At 48.7% G+C, this 21830-nt stretch overlaps 1 protein-coding gene across 3 annotated transcripts; it reads right to left on the bottom strand.

Moving 5' to 3' along the window:
• Positions 1-842: 842 nt before the first annotated feature.
• LOC308573563 (uncharacterized protein) lies at positions 843-21367 on the bottom strand. Of its 3 annotated transcripts, XM_081170664.1 has the most exons (8): positions 21250-21358; positions 18352-18398; positions 16302-16658; positions 14901-15293; positions 13143-13247; positions 13012-13036; positions 12888-12919; positions 843-2252 (listed from the first exon to the last, which is right to left on the bottom strand). In XM_081170664.1, exons 2-8 carry the CDS (start codon positions 18392-18394, stop codon positions 2065-2067), a joined length of 1143 nt encoding a protein of 380 aa, XP_081026790.1. In that variant the 5' UTR covers positions 18395-18398; positions 21250-21358; the 3' UTR covers positions 843-2064. The 3 variants fall into 3 exon arrangements, with proteins under 3 accessions (XP_081026790.1, XP_081026792.1, XP_081026791.1); XM_081170666.1 differs by lacking the exon at positions 18352-18398 and having other exon boundaries at positions 21250-21367; XM_081170665.1 differs by lacking the exons at positions 13143-13247; positions 21250-21358 and having other exon boundaries at positions 18352-18595.
• Positions 21368-21830: the final 463 nt, after the last annotated feature.

The raw sequence follows: 21830 nt of genomic DNA, 5'->3' as shown, positions 1-21830 counted from the left end.
CCGCTTCCCTCCGCAGGAACCAGGAGAGTCCCTGCGCGGCCAGCCGGGCAGAGAGCGAGGCTGCCCCCGGAGCCAGGAGGGGCGGCAGGGATCTTCCTGCCAGGTTTCAGCCGCCTAGAAAACCTTCCAAGGCTTGATCGGGTTGAAATGGGCTGAGGCTGCTTGGGACGGGTTTCCATGAGGGCTGCTTTTCTGGTATTGTCAGGGGCGGTGTGGGAGTGAGTTAATACGTTTGGTGGGTCTGGGTTGCTCTGGGTTTTATGACTGCAAGGTGGAAGCCGCCTTTGGAGGCTCGTTGCCCTAAAAAGCGGCTTTTGAATCTCTGCAATAAGCCAGAAACCCACCAGCCGGCCCCATTTCTTCCCCTCTCCATAAGCTCCTATGGGAGGGAGCAAGAGCAATGGGGGGAGGGCTCTGGGAATGTTTGGAGGTCCACACTTAGGTGATCATGAAGGCACAGGGGTAGCTAGGTGAGGCGGGGGGCACTGGGTGCCACACCGTGGGGCTTGCGTCTGCCCACCGCCTCAGCCGTCCTACGGCTGAGACTCGCCCTGCCCCCGTGGGCGGCTCATTCCACCTCCGGCTGCAGGGCATGTGTGCCACCCCGGGCACCTGAGCAGCTAGCTACACTGCTGCTTGGGCCCGTGTTTTGCAGCCATGGGACTAGCAGCAGCAGCAGCAGGTGTGTGGATGAGCCCTGTGCGGCCTCCCAAACCCTTCACAGGCTGCCCCTCCTCTCCCAGACCAGACCCTCTCCAGCTCTGCTCCATCCCCTCCTTGAGTGCTTTTGCCAGGCTGAAATGTGTCCCAGAACCCTGATGGTGATGGTAATCAAACTCAACTTACTTGCTTTATTTATTTATTTAAATTTTATTTGTTCATTAAATTTATATCCCATCCTTCCTCCTAAAGGCATTCAAGGTAGAAAACACCAAGCAACAAAGTAATAAAAATAATAAAAACATATTTAAAACAGTTCCAATACAGATGCAGACTGGGAAAGATCTCTCTTTGACACACTTCTTGGAACAACGCCTGTTGCTTGCCTAGATGGGGGTGTAAGCAGAAACCTCTGACTTTTGCATGGCTGGTAAGTAGCCTGTTCTATAAAGGGAAGAGTCACAACAATTGCCTCAACCACATCCACCTCTGGCCCTGCCCACCCCTAAGATGCTGTCCCCATGGGCATGTGAACCTGACAAGCGCACTGTGGCACCACCGGGCTGGAGTTCACGCCCAGGCACTTGCCAAGGCCAAAGGACATCCCAAAGGACCCAACGTCAAGACAGTGTAGGGTGGCAAAGAGTGCCCTTAACCCAATTGTGCCTCAGGTATTTGCCCCACCAGATCTTAACTTGTCTTTCCTGCCCAAAATGAAAGCCAAGTAAACCAGTCCAGAACACCAATCCAAAAACAGGACTCCCAGCAGAATGGCGGCAGCAAAAAAAGAGGAGTGAGTCCCCAGGCCAACTGGGGGCTTACGAAAAAAAACCTATTCAGCCCCCAAGCAGGGTGTAAGGGAAGGGTGGGTCCACATCTGGAAGGCCACAGGTTCTTGAGGGAGGCATGCATGCACACCATACATTAAAAGCACTATGATACCACTTTAAACAGTCTTGGCTTCACCCCCAAGAATTCTGGGAGCTGTAGTTCATTAAGGGCACTGAGTGCTGTTATGATAGGGTTGCCAACTTTCTGTGGGCAATCTTCCAAAGCTCAACAACTTTCCCCGAAAAAGCTCAAAAACCTTTTGTGTCCGATTTATGGCAACCCTATGTTATGAGATCCCCCTATTACGCCTCTGGAGCTACAATTTACAGAGTGGTTTAACAATCAATTCCTCTTCACAGGGAACTCTGAAACTGTAGCTCTGTGGGCCAAAACAGGGATCTTCTAGCAACCCGAATTCTCTGGGGGAAGCCAAGACTGTTTATGGCCTATTCCTGACTGAAGCTGAGAGATCAAGGACACTCGTCCATGGCCACTGGCTTTATAGTTAGTGTGGACATAGACATCAAGCCAGAATTTCCACATCTGTAGCTAACATTCGATCCATGGCGCTACTCAAGATCTCTCTTTCTTTGGCACAGCATAAATTGCTTGCACATTCTCTCCAGGTTGCATTCCAGGATCTGATTTGCTCTCTGGTAAAGAATAGAGACTATCTGGGTTCACACCAGGACTCATCGCGAGTGAATACACAACTTCATTCCCATCTATGTCATTGCGGCTGGAAACGGCATATGGGGAGCCTGTAAGGGGAAAAGGGGGAAAGACTCAGATGAGTTTTCAATCCTATCCTACAAAGTTATGTCAAGGGATTTTTAAGATGGAAAGTTCAACTATCTTATTTTTAAAGGGGGACCTGAAAATAATGGATGCACCACTTTAGAACCAAGCTATGCACCTACAACTAACATATGGCAAAGTCCTTTCTAAATTCTACCATTTTATACTAAAGGTAAGCAAATGGTTTTGTATGTTACTTTTATTTTATTTTCCTATTTATTTTATATTTAATTTTAATTTTATTTAATTTAATCCAAGGATCATAGGGCAGTTTACAATATCTTTCTTTTCCAGTGTTACATTCAAAATTTCTGTGTTGAACGAATTGGATAAATAATAATAATAATAATAATGCGAGTCCTACTCAGCGTAGCCCCAATAAACTGAATAAACCTAAGTTAGTCATGCTCATTAACTTCAGCAGGTCTACTCTAAGTAGGACAAACATTAGATCCTACCCTATGTACTGTTTGTTGTGTTCTGTGTGATGTTGATCTATGTCTGCTGTTGTGTGTTTTTTAAAAATAAAAAGAGTTGTGTGGATTCCCTGCACATAGAAACCAAGCACATCAGGGGGAAATGTCCTAGCCAAATGCTCTCCTTGTGAGTCAGCTTTCTCCATGCACCATCCTTGTCCAGAGCCTTGGTGAACTGCTCGATTAAGCCGAGCTTGATGTGCAGCAGTGGGAAGAGTATTCTGTCTCTGTCCACCAGAGGGTCGTTGATGACGTTCCTTTCTTTGCAAAGCACCAATTCCTCCCGCACAGGCCAGTCCTTCTTCGTGTAATGCTGAGCACGGTCCCTACTATCCCACATGCACAGAAAACATGGGTACTTGGTGAAGCCAGACTGTTGTCCCAACAAAAAGTTCACCATCTTCAGGTCAACACAAATAAACAACTTATGCTGATCATAACCAATTTTATCCAGCACATACTTCACCGCTTCATAGTTCTCCTTCAGTGTAGTCGAGTGAGCCAGGGGTATAGAGGCAAAATGGTTGCCGTTGTGTAGCAGAACACATTTCAGTGATCGTTTGCTGCTGTCAATGAACAGTCTCCAATCTTTGGGTTCGTACTGTGGCACTCCAAGCTTGAGCAGAAGCTGTGCAATATCTGCACAGTACACCAAGTCCTTCTCTTCCAAGAAAAAACGGAGGTACTCTTGATGCCTGTTGCGGAAGAAGCTGATGCGAGCACTGTCAGAGAGGAGGTTTTTTTCCTTCAATCTGGATGCCAACAGTTTGGCAGAGTCCTTCGACAAGCTGAGGTCGCGAACTAGATCATCCAACTCCTTCTGGGAAAATGGATGTGGAGCATCATCTTCAAGAACCACTTCTTCTTCTTCATGTCCTTCAACACTGGAGGCATCTTCATCACTAATGTCAGGAAGTTCTCTGAAGATAGGCACTGGAATTTCATCACAATGAGCTACAGGACGACGTGCTGATTGAAGATTAGGATACTTGAGGCTGCTCCGGTTCTTTCTGTTGATCCCAGCCGCACCAATTTATGGAAGATTTCGAGGTTTTATGACTTCAAACTGATCCCTTTTCGACATAATCACCCAGAACTATCGGACCTGAATACTTCTTGTCATTAAAATAATCATTTCCAATCAAAACAATTATTCGACATGGCATTTTACCCCCACCAACTTCTTCTAAAATGCTCCACACAAGCGTACATGTGAACAAAAACATAAAAAAGACATGGCCATAGCTCAAAAACTTGACCTGATTGAGCAAAACCAATGTGATTTTTGGATTCAGCGCATCAGATTCGTCCTAAATCAACTGAAAAAACACAAATTTGTTGTTGACCAATGTTATAGATTATATTTATTACAATAAAGAATTACTAAACAGTTTAATTATTATTTGATGTTTGATTTTGCTGTTTACTATTGAATTTTAGTGGATTGTTGAATTTTGCTTTATTTGATGTAGGTTGTTTATTTTAAAGATATTGTGACTATTTATATAGGATCAGATTGTTACTATTAATGTTTGATGTTTTATTATTATGATTATTCTTTGTGTTGGAAACCGCCTAGAGTGGGTGGGCAAGTCAGCCAGATGAGCGGGGTATAAATAAATAAAAATTATATAATATTATTATCATCAACATCCTTGGCCGTTGGCCCTGCTTGCTGGGGCAGATGGGAGTTTAGTTCGGCAAACATCTAGAGGTGCAAAACATCTGTCCCAGATGCACAGTCAGAAAGTGCAGACCTGCACAGCATGTCATTTCCAATGCCTGCACACAACATGCCTTTGACACCATCGATCATAACATCCTTCTGGGCAGTCCAGAGGAGCTGAGAGCTCGCGGCACTGTCATACAGTGGTTCTGCTCTTTCAAATCAGAACCAGTGAAGGCAGTGAAGGTTCTGTGTGAATGTCTGGAGGCGGTTGGAGGATTGATGAGAGCTAACAGATTGAGGTTGAATCCTGACAAGACAGAAGTTCTGTTTTGGGGGGACAGGAGGCAGGCAGGTGTGGAGGACTCCCTGATCCTGAATGGGGCAACTGTGCTCCTGAAGGACCAGGTGCGCAGCCTGGGAGTCATTTTGGACTCACAGCTGTCCATGGAGGTGCAGGTTAATTCTGTGTCCAGGGCAGCTGTCTACCAGCTCCATCTGGTACGCAGGCTGAGACCCTACCTGCCCATGGACTGCATCGCCAGAGTGGTGCATGCTCTGGTTATCTCCCGCTTGGACTACTGCAATGCGCTCTACGTGGGGCTGCCTTTGAAGGTGACCTGGAAACTACAACTAATTCAGAATGTGGCAGCCAGACTGGTGACTGGGAGCAGTCGCCGAGACCACATAACACCAATCTTGAAAGACCTACATTGGCTCCCAGTACATTTCTGAGCACAATTCAAAGTGTTGGTGCTTTAAAGCCCTAAATGGCCTCAGCCCAGTATACCTGAAGGAGCATCTCCATCCCCATTGTTCTGCCCGGAAACTGAGGTCCAGCTCCGAGGGCCTTCTGGCGGTTCCCTCACTGTGAGAAGCCAAGTTACAGGGAACCAGGCAGAGGGCCTTCTCGGTAGTGGCGCCCGCCCTGTGGAACGCCCTCCCATCAGATGTCAAAGAGCTAAACGACTATCTGACGTTTAGAAGACATCTGAAGGCAGCCCTGTTTAGGGAAGTTTTTAATGACTGATGTTTTAATGTATTTGTAATCTTTGTTGGAAGCCGCCCAGAGTGGCCGGGGAAACCCAGCAAGATAAGCAGGGTACAAATAAATAAATAAATAAATTATTATTATTATTATTATTATTATTATTATTATTATTATTATTATTATTATTATTATTTTGAACCTCTGCTAGACCCTTCCCTGCTGCTCCAAACTGAAATGGTCACTGTCATTCTTGAAGGCCTCTTAAGGATTTTTATTACCCCAGTGCAGTCTGGAAATATGGCTGACCCCCACACAAAAGGAAAGAGTCCCCCACAGAATGAGATGCGAATGAAGCTCTAGAATCCTAAGGTGGTAAAATGAACCACCACCTTCCCATTACAGCAGCTGAGAGATCATATTTGTGAATGTTTCCCTGCATCTAGACAACTAGCATGGCAGGGAGCAGGGGTGCCAACTTGAATAAAATATGGGGGGCAGGTAAGCCCTACCTTGCATAAACAATCACATGGCACAGCACACACACACCATTTAAATGGCACTACCCATCAACTGGGGGGGAGCCCCTTCAAATATTTTTGGGAGGGCGAAAGGACCTTGACCCCTCGGAGTTGGCTCCTATGGCATAAAGTGCACCTTTCTCTCCAACAAGCAAGATGTTTTCTTGCATGGTGTCAGGGGTTTAGGAGCAGAGGCAAGGCCAAGGGAGGAAACAGAGAGCGAAGGGGAGGAGGCAGAAGAAAAGATGAGTGATGACGACGACCCGAGATCTCCTAGTCTTTCCAGTGAATCAGAGGATTCACAGAAAGGAGCACCAGTGGCCAGGGCAAGGGGGGAGTCTAGGGGGGCACCCCAGGAAGATAGAGCCAGAGGGGACTCAGGGGAGAGCAGTTGGAAATCGGGACCAGCGTCACCGCCAGGGAGCAGGGAAGAAAGAGGGAGCCAGGGGGCAAGCGCTGGCAGCTCACCACAGGAGGGAGGGCATGAGTCAGGAGTGGCCACACCTCCATCGGGGAGCGAAGAAACGGTTAAGAGGAAAGTGGAAGGCTGGGCGCGCGCGCCAAGTTCAAATGCAGAGGAAGGCGGCGCAGTAAGCAGCCCGGAAAGGGAACCAGGTCCTAAAGCCCGGCGCAAGGAGGCAGGAGGGTCCGGGTCAGCGTCAGAAGAATCCAGGAAGGAAGAAACCCCGGGGGGTAGAGGGACCCAGAGGAGGACAGTCAGGCGGAAAAGGTGGAGCAGGGCTAGGATATTAAGTTGGTGCACAAGGGGCGGAGACTCAGACGGAGCTTCGCCGATCTAGCCATTAGACGTAGAGTTGCAAGTAGCAGCTTGAGAATGGAAACTGTAACTCAATAAAGACTTTTACTTAATGACCGCTGGCTAGCGTGATCCTCTGTGAGCTAGGATCTTGAAGCAGCTCTGACAGTAAGCTCCGTCTCACAAAAATTGTGGGCATCTACAGCCTCGAGGAGAGGAGAGAAGCAGGTGCCTACTAGCTAGCTCACAAACGGCAGACAACATGACGACTGAGCAGCAGATAGAGGAACTCAGAAAAGCAGTGTCACAACTGACTGCCGAGGCTCTCGCATCCAGGAAGAGAGAGGAGGAGGCAGCTGCCGCCTGCAGGGATCTCCAGGTCAGGTTAGACGTGCTGACAAAGCAGACACCCCGGCAGGAGGGAATTGGGTTGGCGAGACGAACAGGCGGGCTGGTCTCTCACTTCGATGGGAACCTGCAACAGTATCCCAACTTTAGAGCAGACGTACTGTGCGCACTGCAACTGCTGCATAAAGACTTTAGAGATGAGCAAGAGAGAGTGGGATTCATCATGTCTCATTTGCATGGGGATGCTAAAGCATGGCTACGCAATTTATGGAGAGATAAGGATCCGGCGCTCCAGAATGCAGATGCCTTTATTAAAGCGATGGATGGGTGTTTTTTATCAAGCATTGACGTGGATCTTGCCCGGAAGGAGGTGCATGGGCTAAGACAAGGGAGGGCCAGCGTCAGGCAGTACCATGCCCGCTTTTTCGCCTTGGTCAGTGCCCTGGAGTGGGACAGAGATTCGGCCCCTGTAAGAGACCTCTTTTGGGAGGGGTTGCACAGCTCGATTAAAGATGAGATCGCAAGGGGGGAGAGACCCCGAACCACCCAGGAGGTCGTTCAGAGGGCACTGGCAGTGGGGGTGAGGCTGGAAGAACGCCCGTGGAGCAGGGACGAAGGGCGTGGAGGGCGCGAACCAGCCAGGGGCCCCTCCTTCCTTCCCAGAGAAGCAGCGCGGGCGCAATCCACGCCTCCGCCAGGAGGAGGAGCCGAACCTATGGAGGTTGGAGGTGCAAGGGCTCAGTCAGCAACCAGAGCCCTAGCACCGGCAGCAGTGAAAGCGAAGCCTCCTAGAGGGAACAGGAAGTGTTACGTCTGTGGGGAGCCAGGGCATATGGCGAAAGAGTGTCCCCAGAGGCTCCACAAGCTCACTGCAGCCTCGGCAATGGTGACTGCAGCAACGCAGCAAGGAGAAACACAGCAGGGAAACGAAGCAGTCTGGCTGGAGGAAGAGGCCCTGGGGCCCAGCCAGACGTGTTAGTGCCGCAGTCCCCAGAGATTTTACAGCCCGTGAACCCCCTCCCGCCCAAACCAGTGGTGAGGCTCACCGCATCTCTCCAGCTGCCCAATGGAATCACCATGGACGTGCCCATCACAGTGGACTCGGGCAGCAACGCGGACTTTATAGGGCAGGACTTTGTCGACAAGCACGCTATACAGTTGCTGCCGGCCACACTGCCCCTGCAGGTTGTCGCGGTGGATGGCAGGGAGTTGCTAGGGGGGCAAGTGGTGAAGCAGACGCCGCCAATGGCGATGCGACTTGGGAATCACAAAGAAGTCATCAGCTTCAATGTCACTCAACTATCGGATACGCCCATTGTATTGGGAATGAGTTGGCTGGACAAGCACAGCCCAACGCTGGCTTGGTACCAGAGGCAGCTGGTCTTCGGCTCTTCCTTTTGTGCTGAACACTGCATCGTGCACCGGCAGGAAGGAGAGGAAGAGGAGTCACAGCTGCTGCTAGGCACGCTGCAAGCGATTCCCCACAAGTACGCAGAATTTTTGGAAGTTTTCTGCGAGAAGGAGGCGGACAGGCTACCCCCTCACAGACCATATGACTGCAAAATTGACCTGCTGCCGGGGGCGGCGCTGCCTAAAGGGAAACTGTATTCCATGTCGGAGGACGAGCTGCAGGAACTCAAAGAGTTCATCGATCATAATTTGGAGCGCGGTTTCATCCGAGAGTCCAAGGCAGCGGGGGGCAGTCCTGTATTCTTTGTTAAAAAGCGAGACACGCCCCAAAAAAGACTGGTCGTGGACTATCGCATTTTAAACAGTGTGACCAAGCCGTCGGACTTCCCCATGCCCCGAATCGACGACCTCCTGGCGAAGGTGCGGAAGGGAAAAGTGTTCACCAAATTAGACCTGCGAGGGGCGTACAACCTCATTCGCATGCGGGAGGGAGATGAGTGGAAGACGGCCATGTTCACGCCACTGGGTACCTACGAATACAGAGTTATGCCTTTTGGACTGCAAAATGGCTCCCACGTTTTTCAAGCTTTCATGCATCACGTGTTGGCGGGACTTCTCTACAAGACGTGCGTCTGTTTCTTAGATGACATCCTGATCTTTTCGGAATCGCAGCAGGAGCATGACAGGCACGTCAAGGAAGTGCTGACCAGACTAAAGCAACATAGGCTCTACGCCAAGCTGGAGAAGTGCCAATTCGACGTGACGGAGGTGGATTTTCTGGGCTACAAGTTGTCTGACAAAGGGCTCGCCATGGACAGCGCCAAGGTTCGAGCGGTATTGGACTGGAAGAGCCCACGCAACCGGAAAGAGGTCCAAAGGTTTGTCGGCTTTGCGAACTTCTATCGCAAGTTTATCAAGGGCTTCGCTATGCAGACAGCGGCCATCACAGACACGCTTAGCTCCAAGAAAAAGAAGTTCGTTTGGACAGAGGAGGCGGAGCAGTCCTTTCAGGCACTCAAGCGTCTCTTCGCGTCGGAAGAGCAGCTGCTTCACGTCAACCCCAGCAGGCCGATGAGGGTGGAGACAGACGCCTCGGACAGAGCCGTGGGGGCGGTCCTGCTGCAAAAGGACCAGCAGGGGGTGTGGCGACCGGGAGCGTTTTACTCCAGGAAGCTCAGCAAGTCCGAGCAGAACTACACCATCTGGGACAGGGAGTTGCTGGCCATTCATGCAGCGTTCAAAGCCTGGAGGCACTTCCTGATCGGCGCCAAGCACACGGTGCAGGTTTGCACGGACCACAAGAATCTGGAGCACTGGCGCACGGCACAATTCCTAAACCAGAGGCAGATACGCTGGGCTGAGTTTTTTGCGAACTTCGACTTCCGCATAGAGTATGTCCCGGGGGACACTAACATCATGGCGGACGCCCTCTCCCGTAAGCCACAGTATCTGGAGGACGCAACGCCAGCGGCAGCCATGCACATCTTCGCACCAACAGTATGGGCGTGCGCCGCGGCCACCGTGGACCTGGAGGCGGTGCGACGAGCGTTGCAGGATGACTCCTTCGCGCAAGCAAAGATGGCAGAGGTGCAAAGGGGCAAGGCTGTGGCCGACGGTTTCCAGCTACGAGATGGATTGCTCATCCGTAAAGGGGCCATCTACGTGCCGGGAGACGACCTTCGCGCCAAGGTGCTGCAGCAGCTGCACGACGCGCCCACGGCCGGGCACTTTGGCAAGGAGAAGACGGTGGACTTAGTAGCCAGGGATTTCTGGTGGCCTGGAATGAGAGGGGAGGTCGCAGACTACGTGGCAAGGTGTGACACCTGCCAGAGGGCCAAACCAGTGCACAGACCGCCGGCCGGACTGTTGGAACCGCTGCAAACTCCGGTCGAACCTTGGGAAAGGGTGGCTCTGGACTTTGTCACGGATCTGCCCAGCTCGAGGGGCAAGACGGCAGTGCTGGTGGTGGTGGACCTGTTTTCCAAGATGGCCCATTTCATTCCGTGTGCTAAGGTGGCCACGGCGGAGCAAACCGCCAAACTGTTCATAGACCACGTGTTCAAGGTTCACGGTCTGCCACGGTCTATTCTGTCCGACCGCGGGCGGCAGTTCATCTCGAATTTCTGGCAGAAGCTGATGGGCTTCCTAAACGTCAAGATCAACCTGGCGTCGGCGAGGCACCCGCAGACCAACGGGCAAGCGGAGCGGGTCAATGCCATCATGCAGCAGTACCTGAGATGCTATGCGAATCAACAGCCTGCGACGTGGGTGGATTACCTGCCGCTTGCCGAGTTCGCCTACAACAACACGAAGCACGTGTCCACGGGGGTCACGCCGTTCTTCGCCAACAACGGGAGGCACCCCAGAACCTTCCCGGGACTGGAAAGAATGGGGGAGGGGGAGCCGCAGACGGCAGATGCGTTCGCGTCGGAGCTGCAGGAAGTCCACGATCAGCTGAGGCGCCACCTGGAGCTGGCCAAACACGCATACAAGGTACAAGCGGACAGACACAGAAGGGTTGGCGAAGAGCTCCACGTGGGAGACTGGGTCTGGTTAGCAGCCCACGCAGTGCCGGCCAGGTCGTTGGCCAAGAAGAAACTAGGGCATAAACAACTGGGGCCCTACCAAGTCGAAGAGCAGGTCAACCCGGTAGCTTTCAGACTGGCACTTCCGGAGGGTTCCAGAATGCATCCGGTGTTCCACAGATCGGTGCTCACTCCCTACAAGGCACCGCACAGGTTCCAGGAACCAGGAACGGCGCCGAGTCCGGTCAGAGACAGAACAGGGCACGCGGGAGTGGCACAGAAGGAGCGCATCAACGAAGTCACGGAGATTTTGGACTCCAGATGGGGGGAAGAGGGGGTAGAATACTTTCTCGCCAAGGAGGGCACCCCGGCCAGTGCGAACAGCTGGGTGCCGGGCTACGCCTTGGACGAACCTCTACTCAAAGACGAGTTTCATGCCCTCTTCCCACATAGACCTATGCCAGCAGACTTTTTCGACGACTGGCTTTTCACGCCAACGCTTTCTGCCAGCACGTTCCGGGGGTTTGACTCGGACGAGGACCCGATACGAGACGCCCGTTCCCCGGAGGGGTCACCCTCGGGATCTGCCTCAGAACCCTCGTATTGGTGGGACGATAGACCAGAGGAGCAGTGGCGCAGGAAGTGGCAGGAAGGTCCAGGACGAGCAACGCCGCCAGGAGGAAGTGAGGGAGAAACGGACATGGACGTTTTCGGGGACGACCCTGGTTTCGAGCACGGCAGCACAGAGATGGAAGCGGAGGTGACCGTCGTCGACGAGAGCAGGGAGGAAGACCCGAGAGACTTCAGATGGAGGCCCGCCACGGGAAGCGAACGATATCCGACGTTCGTCCCTTTGCAGCAGCAGCACCCAGCTCCAGCACCGGAAGGAGGGGAGGGGGGAATGGGGGGCTTCGAGGGGGGGATGGATGTCAGGGGTTTAGGAGCAGAGGCAAGGCCAAGGGAGGAAACAGAGAGCGAAGGGGAGGAGGCAGAAGAAAAGATGAGTGATGACGACGACCCGAGATCTCCTAGTCTTTCCAGTGAATCAGAGGATTCACAGAAAGGAGCACCAGTGGCCAGGGCAAGGGGGGAGTCTAGGGGGGCACCCCAGGAAGATAGAGCCAGAGGGGACTCAGGGGAGAGCAGTTGGAAATCGGGACCAGCGTCACCGCCAGGGAGCAGGGAAGAAAGAGGGAGCCAGGGGGCAAGCGCTGGCAGCTCACCACAGGAGGGAGGGCATGAGTCAGGAGTGGCCACACCTCCATCGGGGAGCGAAGAAACGGTTAAGAGGAAAGTGGAAGGCTGGGCGCGCGCGCCAAGTTCAAATGCAGAGGAAGGCGGCGCAGTAAGCAGCCCGGAAAGGGAACCAGGTCCTAAAGCCCGGCGCAAGGAGGCAGGAGGGTCCGGGTCAGCGTCAGAAGAATCCAGGAAGGAAGAAACCCCGGGGGGTAGAGGGACCCAGAGGAGGACAGTCAGGCGGAAAAGGTGGAGCAGGGCTAGGATATTAAGTTGGTGCACAAGGGGCGGAGACTCAGACGGAGCTTCGCCGATCTAGCCATTAGACGTAGAGTTGCAAGTAGCAGCTTGAGAATGGAAACTGTAACTCAATAAAGACTTTTACTTAATGACCGCTGGCTAGCGTGATCCTCTGTGAGCTAGGATCTTGAAGCAGCTCTGACACATGGCGTCTTTGCATTCGCCGACCTAGTCTCCTTTCCTAACCTGCTCAAGTTCTATGCAGAATTTTAATTGCATGAATGCTAACTATCTGAATTCACACTTAATGATTCATGTCCACTAAATGTGACACATGTAACATCCTCTAAGGAATATGTGTTGGACATTTGCCTATATCTCTTACATGAGACACCACTTATAACATTATTCAAAAGGGGGCTTGTGCTTACAGTCTTCTTCCATTTCAGTTGTGGTCTGATCCCTAAATAGAAGAGATAAATTTAGAGTCATTTTTATGGTCTGGAAGGGAGAGAAGCACCAGCAGAATTCTTTATATTGTTTGACATGTAGTACCTTTGTTGCGATTCATATGCCTTTCCTGTCAAACAAAAAATATATGCATTATTAAGTAGCAGTTTAAAATGCTTTTGCAAATCACACAGTCACCTTTGATTCCACCTTATAATATGTTCTTCTTTCATTACCTTTAGACTTTTTCTTCCAGCAAAGGAACAATATTATCCCACTAATCAGAACAATTCCTCCTACCACTCCCAGTGAGATCTGTAGCTCTTTTGTAAAAGTAGACCCTGAAAAGAGATCCCAATATGATATGGTATCAGGCGGAGGAAAAGAAACATGGCAGCCTCAGGCTAATTTTATTGTTTCCAAATTACTTAAACATTCCTCAAAGTTTTGTGAGGATAATGGATGGCAAACATTGATCTGCTGATATGATCATACAAGCCAAAATCCTGTCTGTATTTTCTCGGGCTTAGAGCTTTGGGGATTATGGGGAGTGGAATTCAATGCTAGTCCTACTCAAAGAAGACCCTGTTCCCCTGTCAAACAGCTCTTAGTGTCAGAAAGTTCTTCCTGGTCTTTAGTCAGAATCTCTTTTCTGCATGCCCAGGCACCCCAAGCCCACTTTGCCTGACTCACAGAGAAGAACCAGACAGAACGGGCACTGCTTTGAGTCAAATCAGGCCACCTCTTTATCGATTGCAAATGTCAGAGGTTTGGCATAAGCATTGGACACAACCATCAACATCCAGCCACCTGCTGGAAGTAGCCTTTTTGGAGGTCAACAGAATGGTGAGGTCCTGTGACATACATCAAGTAGGAATGCTCCATGGGATCGCCACCTTGAGGAGGGCTATGGCCCCTGCCTGGATGGCTGGACAGAAGCAACTTCTCCCAAATCCTTTTAATGGGATACTCCTTCCAGTGCTTTTTTTCTGGGGGGACTCAAGGGTAAGCAGTACCGGCACCTTTTTTTTTTCCCTTTCAAATGTTAAAAGTGTGGCACTCAGTGTAATAAGTTCATGGTGAGCACCAGCACCTCCCTCCCCCCCCCCCCCAAAAAAAAACATTGTCTGTTTTGGGTTTAAGCCAGTTGAGAAAACCTCTGCAGCAACTGTCCCGCACAAGCCTGTTGAAGGTAAGTGGAGTTGCAACTTGAATCCATTGCTTTGTGTTCTCCCCTCGAAAGCATGAGGAAACCAGTTTCCTCCCTCTTCCATGGGACAGCCCTTCAGATATTGGAAGATGGCTGTCCTATCACCTCTCAGTCTCTTCTTTTCCAGGCTAAACATACCCAGCTCCTTCAAGCATTCCTCATAAGGCTTCGTTTCCAGACTTGGTTGCCCTCCTCTGCACACCTTCCAGCTTGTCAACATCCTTCTTAAATTGTGGTGCCCAGAACTGAAGGCAGGATTCCAGGTGTGGTGTGACCAAGGCAGAACAGTGGTCCTATGACTTCCCTTGATCTGGACACTAGACTTCTGTTGATGTAGCCTAGAATAGTGTCAGCTTTTTTAGCTGCTGTATCACATTCATGTTGACTCATGTTCAGCTTGTGGTCCACCAAGATCCCTAGATCCTTTTCACATGTACGCCAGGTGTCTCACATTTTGTATTTGTGCATCTGGTTCTTCCTGCCTAAGTGCAGAGCCTTACATTTGTATTAATTTCAGTGTTTCAGGAAGGGTAAACTAGAAAGTTCTGAACCGATTGTTTTCCCCCACCACTCGTGGCAGAGCCCAATTTGAGGACAGATGACCATGATCCGTCCCCCACAAGGGTTTCTCCGAGAGTTTCCCAAATGTCTTGAGTGGTGAGGGAAGGCCTTCGGGGTGCCTGCCCTTCCTGCCTAAGTCCCCAGTCAATGAGGAGAGTTTCTGAGCATCCAACACTCAACTAAAGGAAGAGAACACATTTTTAAAAATAATTTCTAAACTCACCTTCACTGTTGCCTTTTCGTACTTGTACAGTCACATTATTTACAATCTTCCACACGTGTCTGTTGGTGTAAACAGCAACCAGGCAGAAATACACTCCAGTGTCTGAAGTGGTGGTGTTGAAAATTGTCAGGTAATGACTTTGATGTCTGTCAAGTGGGTCAGTCAAATTTTTGACCTGTCTCTTTTTGATCTTGGTGCCAACACAGCAGTTTAGATTATTAGAAAAACAGTGGTCTTCATTTGAAACAGAAGCAAGGCACCTCCTTTCAAATGTTTCCTTAATCCAATACAAAGTAAATATGTCTCTGGCACCAGTCAAATTAAATTCACAAGGAAGAGTGAAGTTCTGTTCTCCTTCAACAACCACTAATTCTTCTGATTGCATGCTACTCTCTGCAATGCAAAATGGCATAGTCACATGAGAGTAACAGTGGTACCCCAGGTTACATATGCTTCAGGTTACAGACTCCGCTAACCCAGAAATAGTGCCTCAGGTTAAGAACTTTGCTTCAGGATGAGAACAGAAATCGTGCTCCGGCAGCACGGCGGCTGCAGGAGGCCCCATTAGCTAAAGTGGAAGTTCAGGTTAAGAACAGTTTCAGGTTAAGAATAGACCTCCGGAACGAATTAAGTACTTAACCCGAGGTACCAGTGCATAATCATGACATTTTTTCATACAATTTGCTAGAAATGTGCAAAAGCTTCCCCTTGGTTCTTTCTGGCATTTGTACCTCACTGAAAACTAACATTACATATTCAAGTCAGTGCCCCTCAAGCAAAATGGGCAAAGTTTGAAAAGGGAGAGCTTTACAATACTTTTGCTTCCAATGGTGAATTTTGACCTGTGCATTATTGCAGCTTATTCTGCATGGATCTGATTGAACTGGTTTGCATTCTGTCTCCCTGCCAAAGTAAACACCAGCTAGTTATGGCATCCTACTAATCCTATCAAGAATTGGCTCACTGAAATTCATGGACCCAGGTGAGCTGTGCCCATTAACTTCAATGGGTCTAATCTGCGTAGGACTAAGATGGCACATCCATCTGGTCTAACGCCTTCTCTCTTTTTAAAAAAAAGGTCTTTCATTTATTTTGACTCTTAGAGTTATCCTCAGTTGGAAGCACATCATTTTTGCTTTTGCTGTGAATTTCATGGCTGTTGCCTGCATTCCCACTAGCAAACATAAATGGAAATGGTTCTAAAAGAGAAATTATGTTCTTAGCTCAGGGGCAGAGAGCAAGAGAGAACCCTCTCTGAAACCCTGGAGTCACTGCAGATAATCCTTAGCTAACTCTGTATGGCAGATTTCCTGTGTTCCTATTTCTTTTTCCAGTGCACCTGTTACTCTTATGCTTTCTGAATTCACCTCAAAATGACATGCTGTCTTTTAATGCACTCACCTACAGTGTTGTTTATTATTGCTACAATGAAGAAGTTGAAATTCCTGCAGTGGTCCTCCTTATTAATAAGTGGGTGTGGATCTGACGCATTGCTACCTGACAGGGCTTTGCATGCAAATATTCCACCACCTGGGAAAGCAGCAATAGAGACATTCCTTTGTGTACAGTTGAGATATCGGCTTGTGGGATTCTTTCCTGCTGGGCACTGAGAACTTGGATCACAAGGCATTGGCTGAAATTGGACCAAGGAGGAGCAGTCTTTCCCCAACCACCATCTTGATTCCTTCTGATCGGCTGATGTGTTGCTGCAGCTCAGCCAGTGATTTTCATTTTCATAAATATTAATGAAGGTTGCGCCTGTAGGGGGAGGAAAGTGTTCACGGCTCGTATTTGTAGGATCTTGCACTTCAGGGCAAAAGAATTCCCTGAACCTTTGGAAGCTGTAATGTGGTCCCTCTCCTGAATGTATCTATGCTAGTATATATTTCTTCAGTGTTACACCGTTTTAACTGCCATCACCTCCCCAAATACAGAGCTGGAGTTGGAGGGTGGCTGACAGAGCCTAAGAAAAGCTTGCTGGATCAGCCCAAAGGCTCTTCTACTCCAGCATCCTGCCCTCAATGGGGCCAACCAGATGCCTATCCTATGGGGAGCCCCCAAGGCAGCGGTTCTCAACCTGTGGGTCCCCAGATGTTGTTGGACTACAACTCCCATCATCCCTGAGCTCTGGCCTTGCTAGCTAGGGGTAATAGGAGTTGTAGTTTAACAACATCTGGGGACCCGCAGGTCGAGAACGACTGCCCCAAAGGGACCTGATGGCAAGACTCCCTTGCGAGTCTCAGCCCCTGGAATTCAGAGCACCAGAGGTGGTATGTAACCACTAAAGCCAGTAGCCATTCAGAACCTTATCTTCCATGAATTTGTCTAAAGCCATCTAAATGGGTGGCTGTCACTCTTTCCTGTGAAGGCATATTTCATAATTTAAGTAAATGCCTTGCAAGATAGTTCTTCCTTTGGGCCACTGGGAATCTCACACCCTTTGGATTCATTGGATGACCAACAAAGGGGGAGAAAAATGGACCTCTGTCCATTTTCTTTACATCATGCAGACTTTTAGACACCTCTGCCATGCCAAAGGATATAGGGCAGCTATCGGCTGTGACAAAATTACAGAACTTAATCAATTATATGTAAATTACATTTCCATCACATTATTCCAATATATTAATATTAATGCAATGCAAATGGGGGCAGGGAAACTGTAATCAGTTACATATGATTTGGAGGTTGAAAAAATAGCAACAGCACCAAATACTGATTGTATTTGCTAGACTGATTTCCATTCTGGGCATGGAAGAAGTAAGCAAACATCAGCAATTTCTGCTACTGTTTCCATTTTCTCCAGATGTCTCCTACACCCCTCATTATGTTCCCCTCAGCTGCCATTTTCCCTAAATGAAATAACCTTTCCTCTCCAGCCCATTGATTGTTATTGCTTATTTATTTCATAAAATGTATACATGGCCCAATTGTGAACAACCTTGAAGCAGTTTATGAAAGGAATAAAACAGTAAAATCATTAGTAAAAACAATTAAAAGATTCAGAAAATTAAAACCAGCAATAAACTAAAAATACATCAGCAGTTGAGATATTTGGGTAGGCATGTCTAAACCAAGATGCTTTAAGCATGCACTGAAAACAGCACAGTCAAGGCCTCTCACATTCACTCTCATGGTGTAAAAGGAAGGATGGTTAAGTCAGTTTCAGTCTGTGGCATAGATTCACATTTCGTTTTTACTATTACCAACAAAAGGCTGTTTCAGGCACTGCCCCAAACTGAACATCTTCCATCTGCTCTGAGGAACCCAAAATTGGCTTTGCAGAAGTGCCAGGGGCTCTCCATGACTTCACAAGAGTTTTAAAGAAAAGGGAAATTGTGGCAGCAGCTGCTCTGCCTGGCGTGGTCCTTGGTGGACCTTCCCTCACAGTTCCTCTCCTTAAGAAACCAACAGGAGCAGAGACCATGAGATCTCTTTGTAGGACACGTACCTGAAATTTCCCTTAGGAAAAGAAGGATCAGCATGAAAAACATAATCCTGAAATGGAAAACAAAAAAAGGCAAATGGTCTTGTCACCTTAAGTTCTCTTCGCTTGAGAAAGGAAAGGAAAGCAGAAGAAGAGACAGCTGACATGAAGCAACTTGCAAGTGCAGCAGTTATTTACAGCCTTTCACTTCCCGTCTGCTTAGAAATCACTCAAGGTTGAAACTTTAACCGCAACTGACTCCCCCTCAAACACCTCCTCTGGGGAATTAACACGTGATACAACCAAACTAGGAAGTTTCAGAGGTGGCTGGTGCCCAATGGCATTGGCGGGGCAGAAGGCAGGAAGACCAGCCTATATTGGCGAGATCAAAGCCAATGACAGGCAGAGACAACTAATTCTAGTTTTGTGTCCATCCTCCTCCCTGCCAAGTTGGAAGCTGATTGGTGGTGCCATTCCATAGACTGGCTGTGATTTAGAGGACATGCAACCAGCGGGTAGATGAGGGTGGACTGAGGTTGGTGGGGTTGTTCCCTTAATGGATGCCACTCCCACAATAGCGGAGACAGTTAAAGGTAAAGGGTAAAGGGAGCCCTGACCATTAGGTCCAGTCGTGACCGACTCTGGGGTTGCGGCACTCATCATGCTTTATTGGCCAAGGGAGCCGGCGTACAGCTTCCAGGTCATGTGGCCAGCATGACTAAGCCACTTCTGGCGAACCAGAGCAGCTCACGGAAATGCCGTTTACCTTCCCGCCGGAGCAGTACCTATTTATCTACTTGCACTTTGACGTGCTTTCAAACTGCTAGGTTGGCAGGAGCAGGGGCTGAGCAACAGGATCTCACCCCGTCGCGGGGATTGGAACCGCCGACCTTCTGATCGGCAAGTCCTAGGCTCTGTGGTTTAACCCACAGCGCCACCCGCGTCCCAGTGGAGACAGTTAGCGAAGAATAAACAAGGATGATTTGAGGGTAATTGTCCTTTCAAGCTCCCCACAGGGCCCGGGGCGGGGGGGGGGGATGAGCTTCACTTGCAAATTGTCTCAGTACCTGGCTCTCGCTCTGGCATGGAATACGGGAGGCAGGGAGGCACTGAGTGCAAAAGTACTTCGCCTATCGGTAACCCTCATACGCAGCCATTAGGAAGCAGACGTACTTCTGTTTATTAGAGTGAAATTGTTAAGTTGTGGGTGAACATATCAGACGACACAGCGATTCTTCCAAAGCAGCTCTTTATTTGTAAGCTGGAACAGAACTGACTGAGGAGCTCAGTCAGCCTGCTTATACTGTATAGAGCTCCAGAACAATGTAACTGTTGCCATTTTCTAAAACTATCCAATCACTGAACATCACTTTCGATCCTTCATTTGCATAACTATCTACTGTATCCCCCTGCTGGCCCAGGGTGAGAACTTCAGTACATAACAGAAATTATGACTAATATACAGGCACGTGCTGGAGCAGATGGAACAAGATCATAAACTGCTAAATTGAAACAGCTACAAAGCCATTACGATTCAAACTGGAAAGAAGACTTCCTTCCATGTAAAATATGGTATGTGAGGGGGGAGTCTTTACCCTTTCTTTCTACATAAATGATTCGGCAACTCCCCCCCCCCCCCCGCTTTGAATGCTAACAAACTGATAAAAGGCAAGAGGAGACAAAAGAGAACGGGGTCATATTCATGGATTACAATGAAAAATAGAACTGTGTGAGAAAATTGAAATGGATTTAAAGCATCAAACTTTCACTGTATTGCCATGGGAGGACCTGGATTTTGAGCTTTGAAGATCGGCCAAGGCTTTGGCAGGACCCCAGATTACTCTCTCTCTAAACTCAAACAGTAACAACAAAAGATGGTGTGTGACACAGTTGAAATTACAGCCTCATTCTCTGGGTACAAAGGAAAAGAAAGAGCGAAGCGGAAGCAGCGGTGCTGTGCAGGACATGATGGAGAATAGGAAGAATGAAGAAACAACGTGGACAAAATAAACATCACACAGAGGAAATATATGGGATACAGAACTCCTCTTGCAGAAATAAAATTTATTAAATGTGCCAATATGAATGGAAGTAAAAAAAAAACCTCTGTAGCTGTTGATAAGGGATTAAGATCAAGACGGAATGTAAATGGATTAATTAAGACTTCGGAAGCAAGATGAAATAAAATTATCTCACCTTGAAATCTAGTACACAGGAGGCCACGGAAAATGTATAATTGGCTTTATTATTGATATATATTTGAATTGTAATTGTAATTTGAGATTGTTAAAATGTGGTTTATATTGGATTTTAGTAATTGAAAATTAAGAATTTTTTTTAAAAAAAGAGAGGTTGTGGGGTTGTTAGCCAGTAGCTCAAATGGAGGAGCCTTACCTGGGACGTTCTACTGCACAAGCACCACTCCTAGTCATTACAATAGAGCCTCTGAAAGAGAGCTTCTAAGCAACTCTTGCCCATAGCTCAGACCTCAGTCTCCAGCTCTTCCGTCCTTGGTGGCACCCCAGGGAGACCTCTTCTGAGGAGCAGGCTTGGCACCACATGGAGAATTCCAGGTCGCATCCACAGCATACATTTAAATCTGATTTAAATTGCATGGCTTCCCCCAAAGCATTGTGGGAACTATAGTTTGTTAAGAGTGCTGGGAACTGTAGATCCAGGAGAGGTAAATTACACTTCCCAAGACAATGTTAGATGTGGTCTAAATGACTGTAGCTCCATTAACCCCTCCAGCCACATCCCAAGCCCTGTCTTGCTGCTCCTTCTCGGGCCCCCTCCTGTGGCTGCCAGAAAGCTCTGTCCCCCCTGGAAAGAGCAGGGGTGGTTTGCCTGCATAGCCTGTGCTCTAATACTTCCCTTGCCCCACCCCCACCCCCTTGAACCATCTCTCCCTTTAGTCCTCACCTGATAAAACCTAGGAGACCTTCACTGCAGCGGGTGAAAATGAGTGAACTCGAAAGTTTCAAGATTCAGAAATGCTCCGGACTTGCTCGGCGCATTCTGGGCCTCTGCGTGTATTACCCTGATCAGCCACTAGGTGGCAGAACAACATTTCCTCTCTGACATTCTAAATCTAAAAAAATTCCTTCCAGTAGCACCTTAAAGACCAACTAAGTTAGTTCTTGGTATGAGCTTTCGTGTGCATGCACACTTCTTCAGATACACTGAAACAGAAGTTGCCAGATCCCTCTATATAGTGAGAAGGTGGTTCTAAATCTAATTAGTGTTGCTCAAAATAAGGAGAAGGGGCAGATTGCATAAAACGGGGTGTGTAGATTAGAACGGGAAAGCAAGATATGCCTAGTGTAGGCAGAGTGAGAGTCCTCACTGTGCATGGAAAGGAGTATAAAGCGGGAACAGGGCTTGGACTGAACTCTAATTTATGTTAACTAATTCACTGAATTAATTCAGAAATCTTGGAATTGCACCTGAAAGTATTTCCTATAATTTCCATCTGAACTTAATGTGAATCGAGTTCCTTCTGC

The sequence above is a fragment of the Podarcis bocagei genome, assembly GCF_964188305.1.
Source record: "Podarcis bocagei genome assembly, chromosome: 14".
NCBI classification, from domain to species: domain Eukaryota; kingdom Metazoa; phylum Chordata; class Lepidosauria; order Squamata; family Lacertidae; genus Podarcis; species Podarcis bocagei.
Note: the sequence above shows the minus strand (reverse complement) of the source record. Positions and strands in the feature narration are given on the sequence as shown.

Excerpts from the sequence above, each read along its gene's own strand:
- LOC308573563 (XM_081170664.1), bottom strand. The coding sequence starts at position 18,394 with ATGTTTTTCATGCTGATCCTTCTTTTCCTAAGGGAAATTTCAG. Across the intron at positions 13,037-13,142 it reads CTGGAAGAAAAAGTCTAAAG|GAAAGGCATATGAATCGCAA; the intron begins GTAATGAAAGAA and ends TTTGTTTGACAG. Across the intron at positions 12,920-13,011 it reads GCATATGAATCGCAACAAAG|GGATCAGACCACAACTGAAA; the intron begins GTACTACATGTC and ends TCTTCTATTTAG.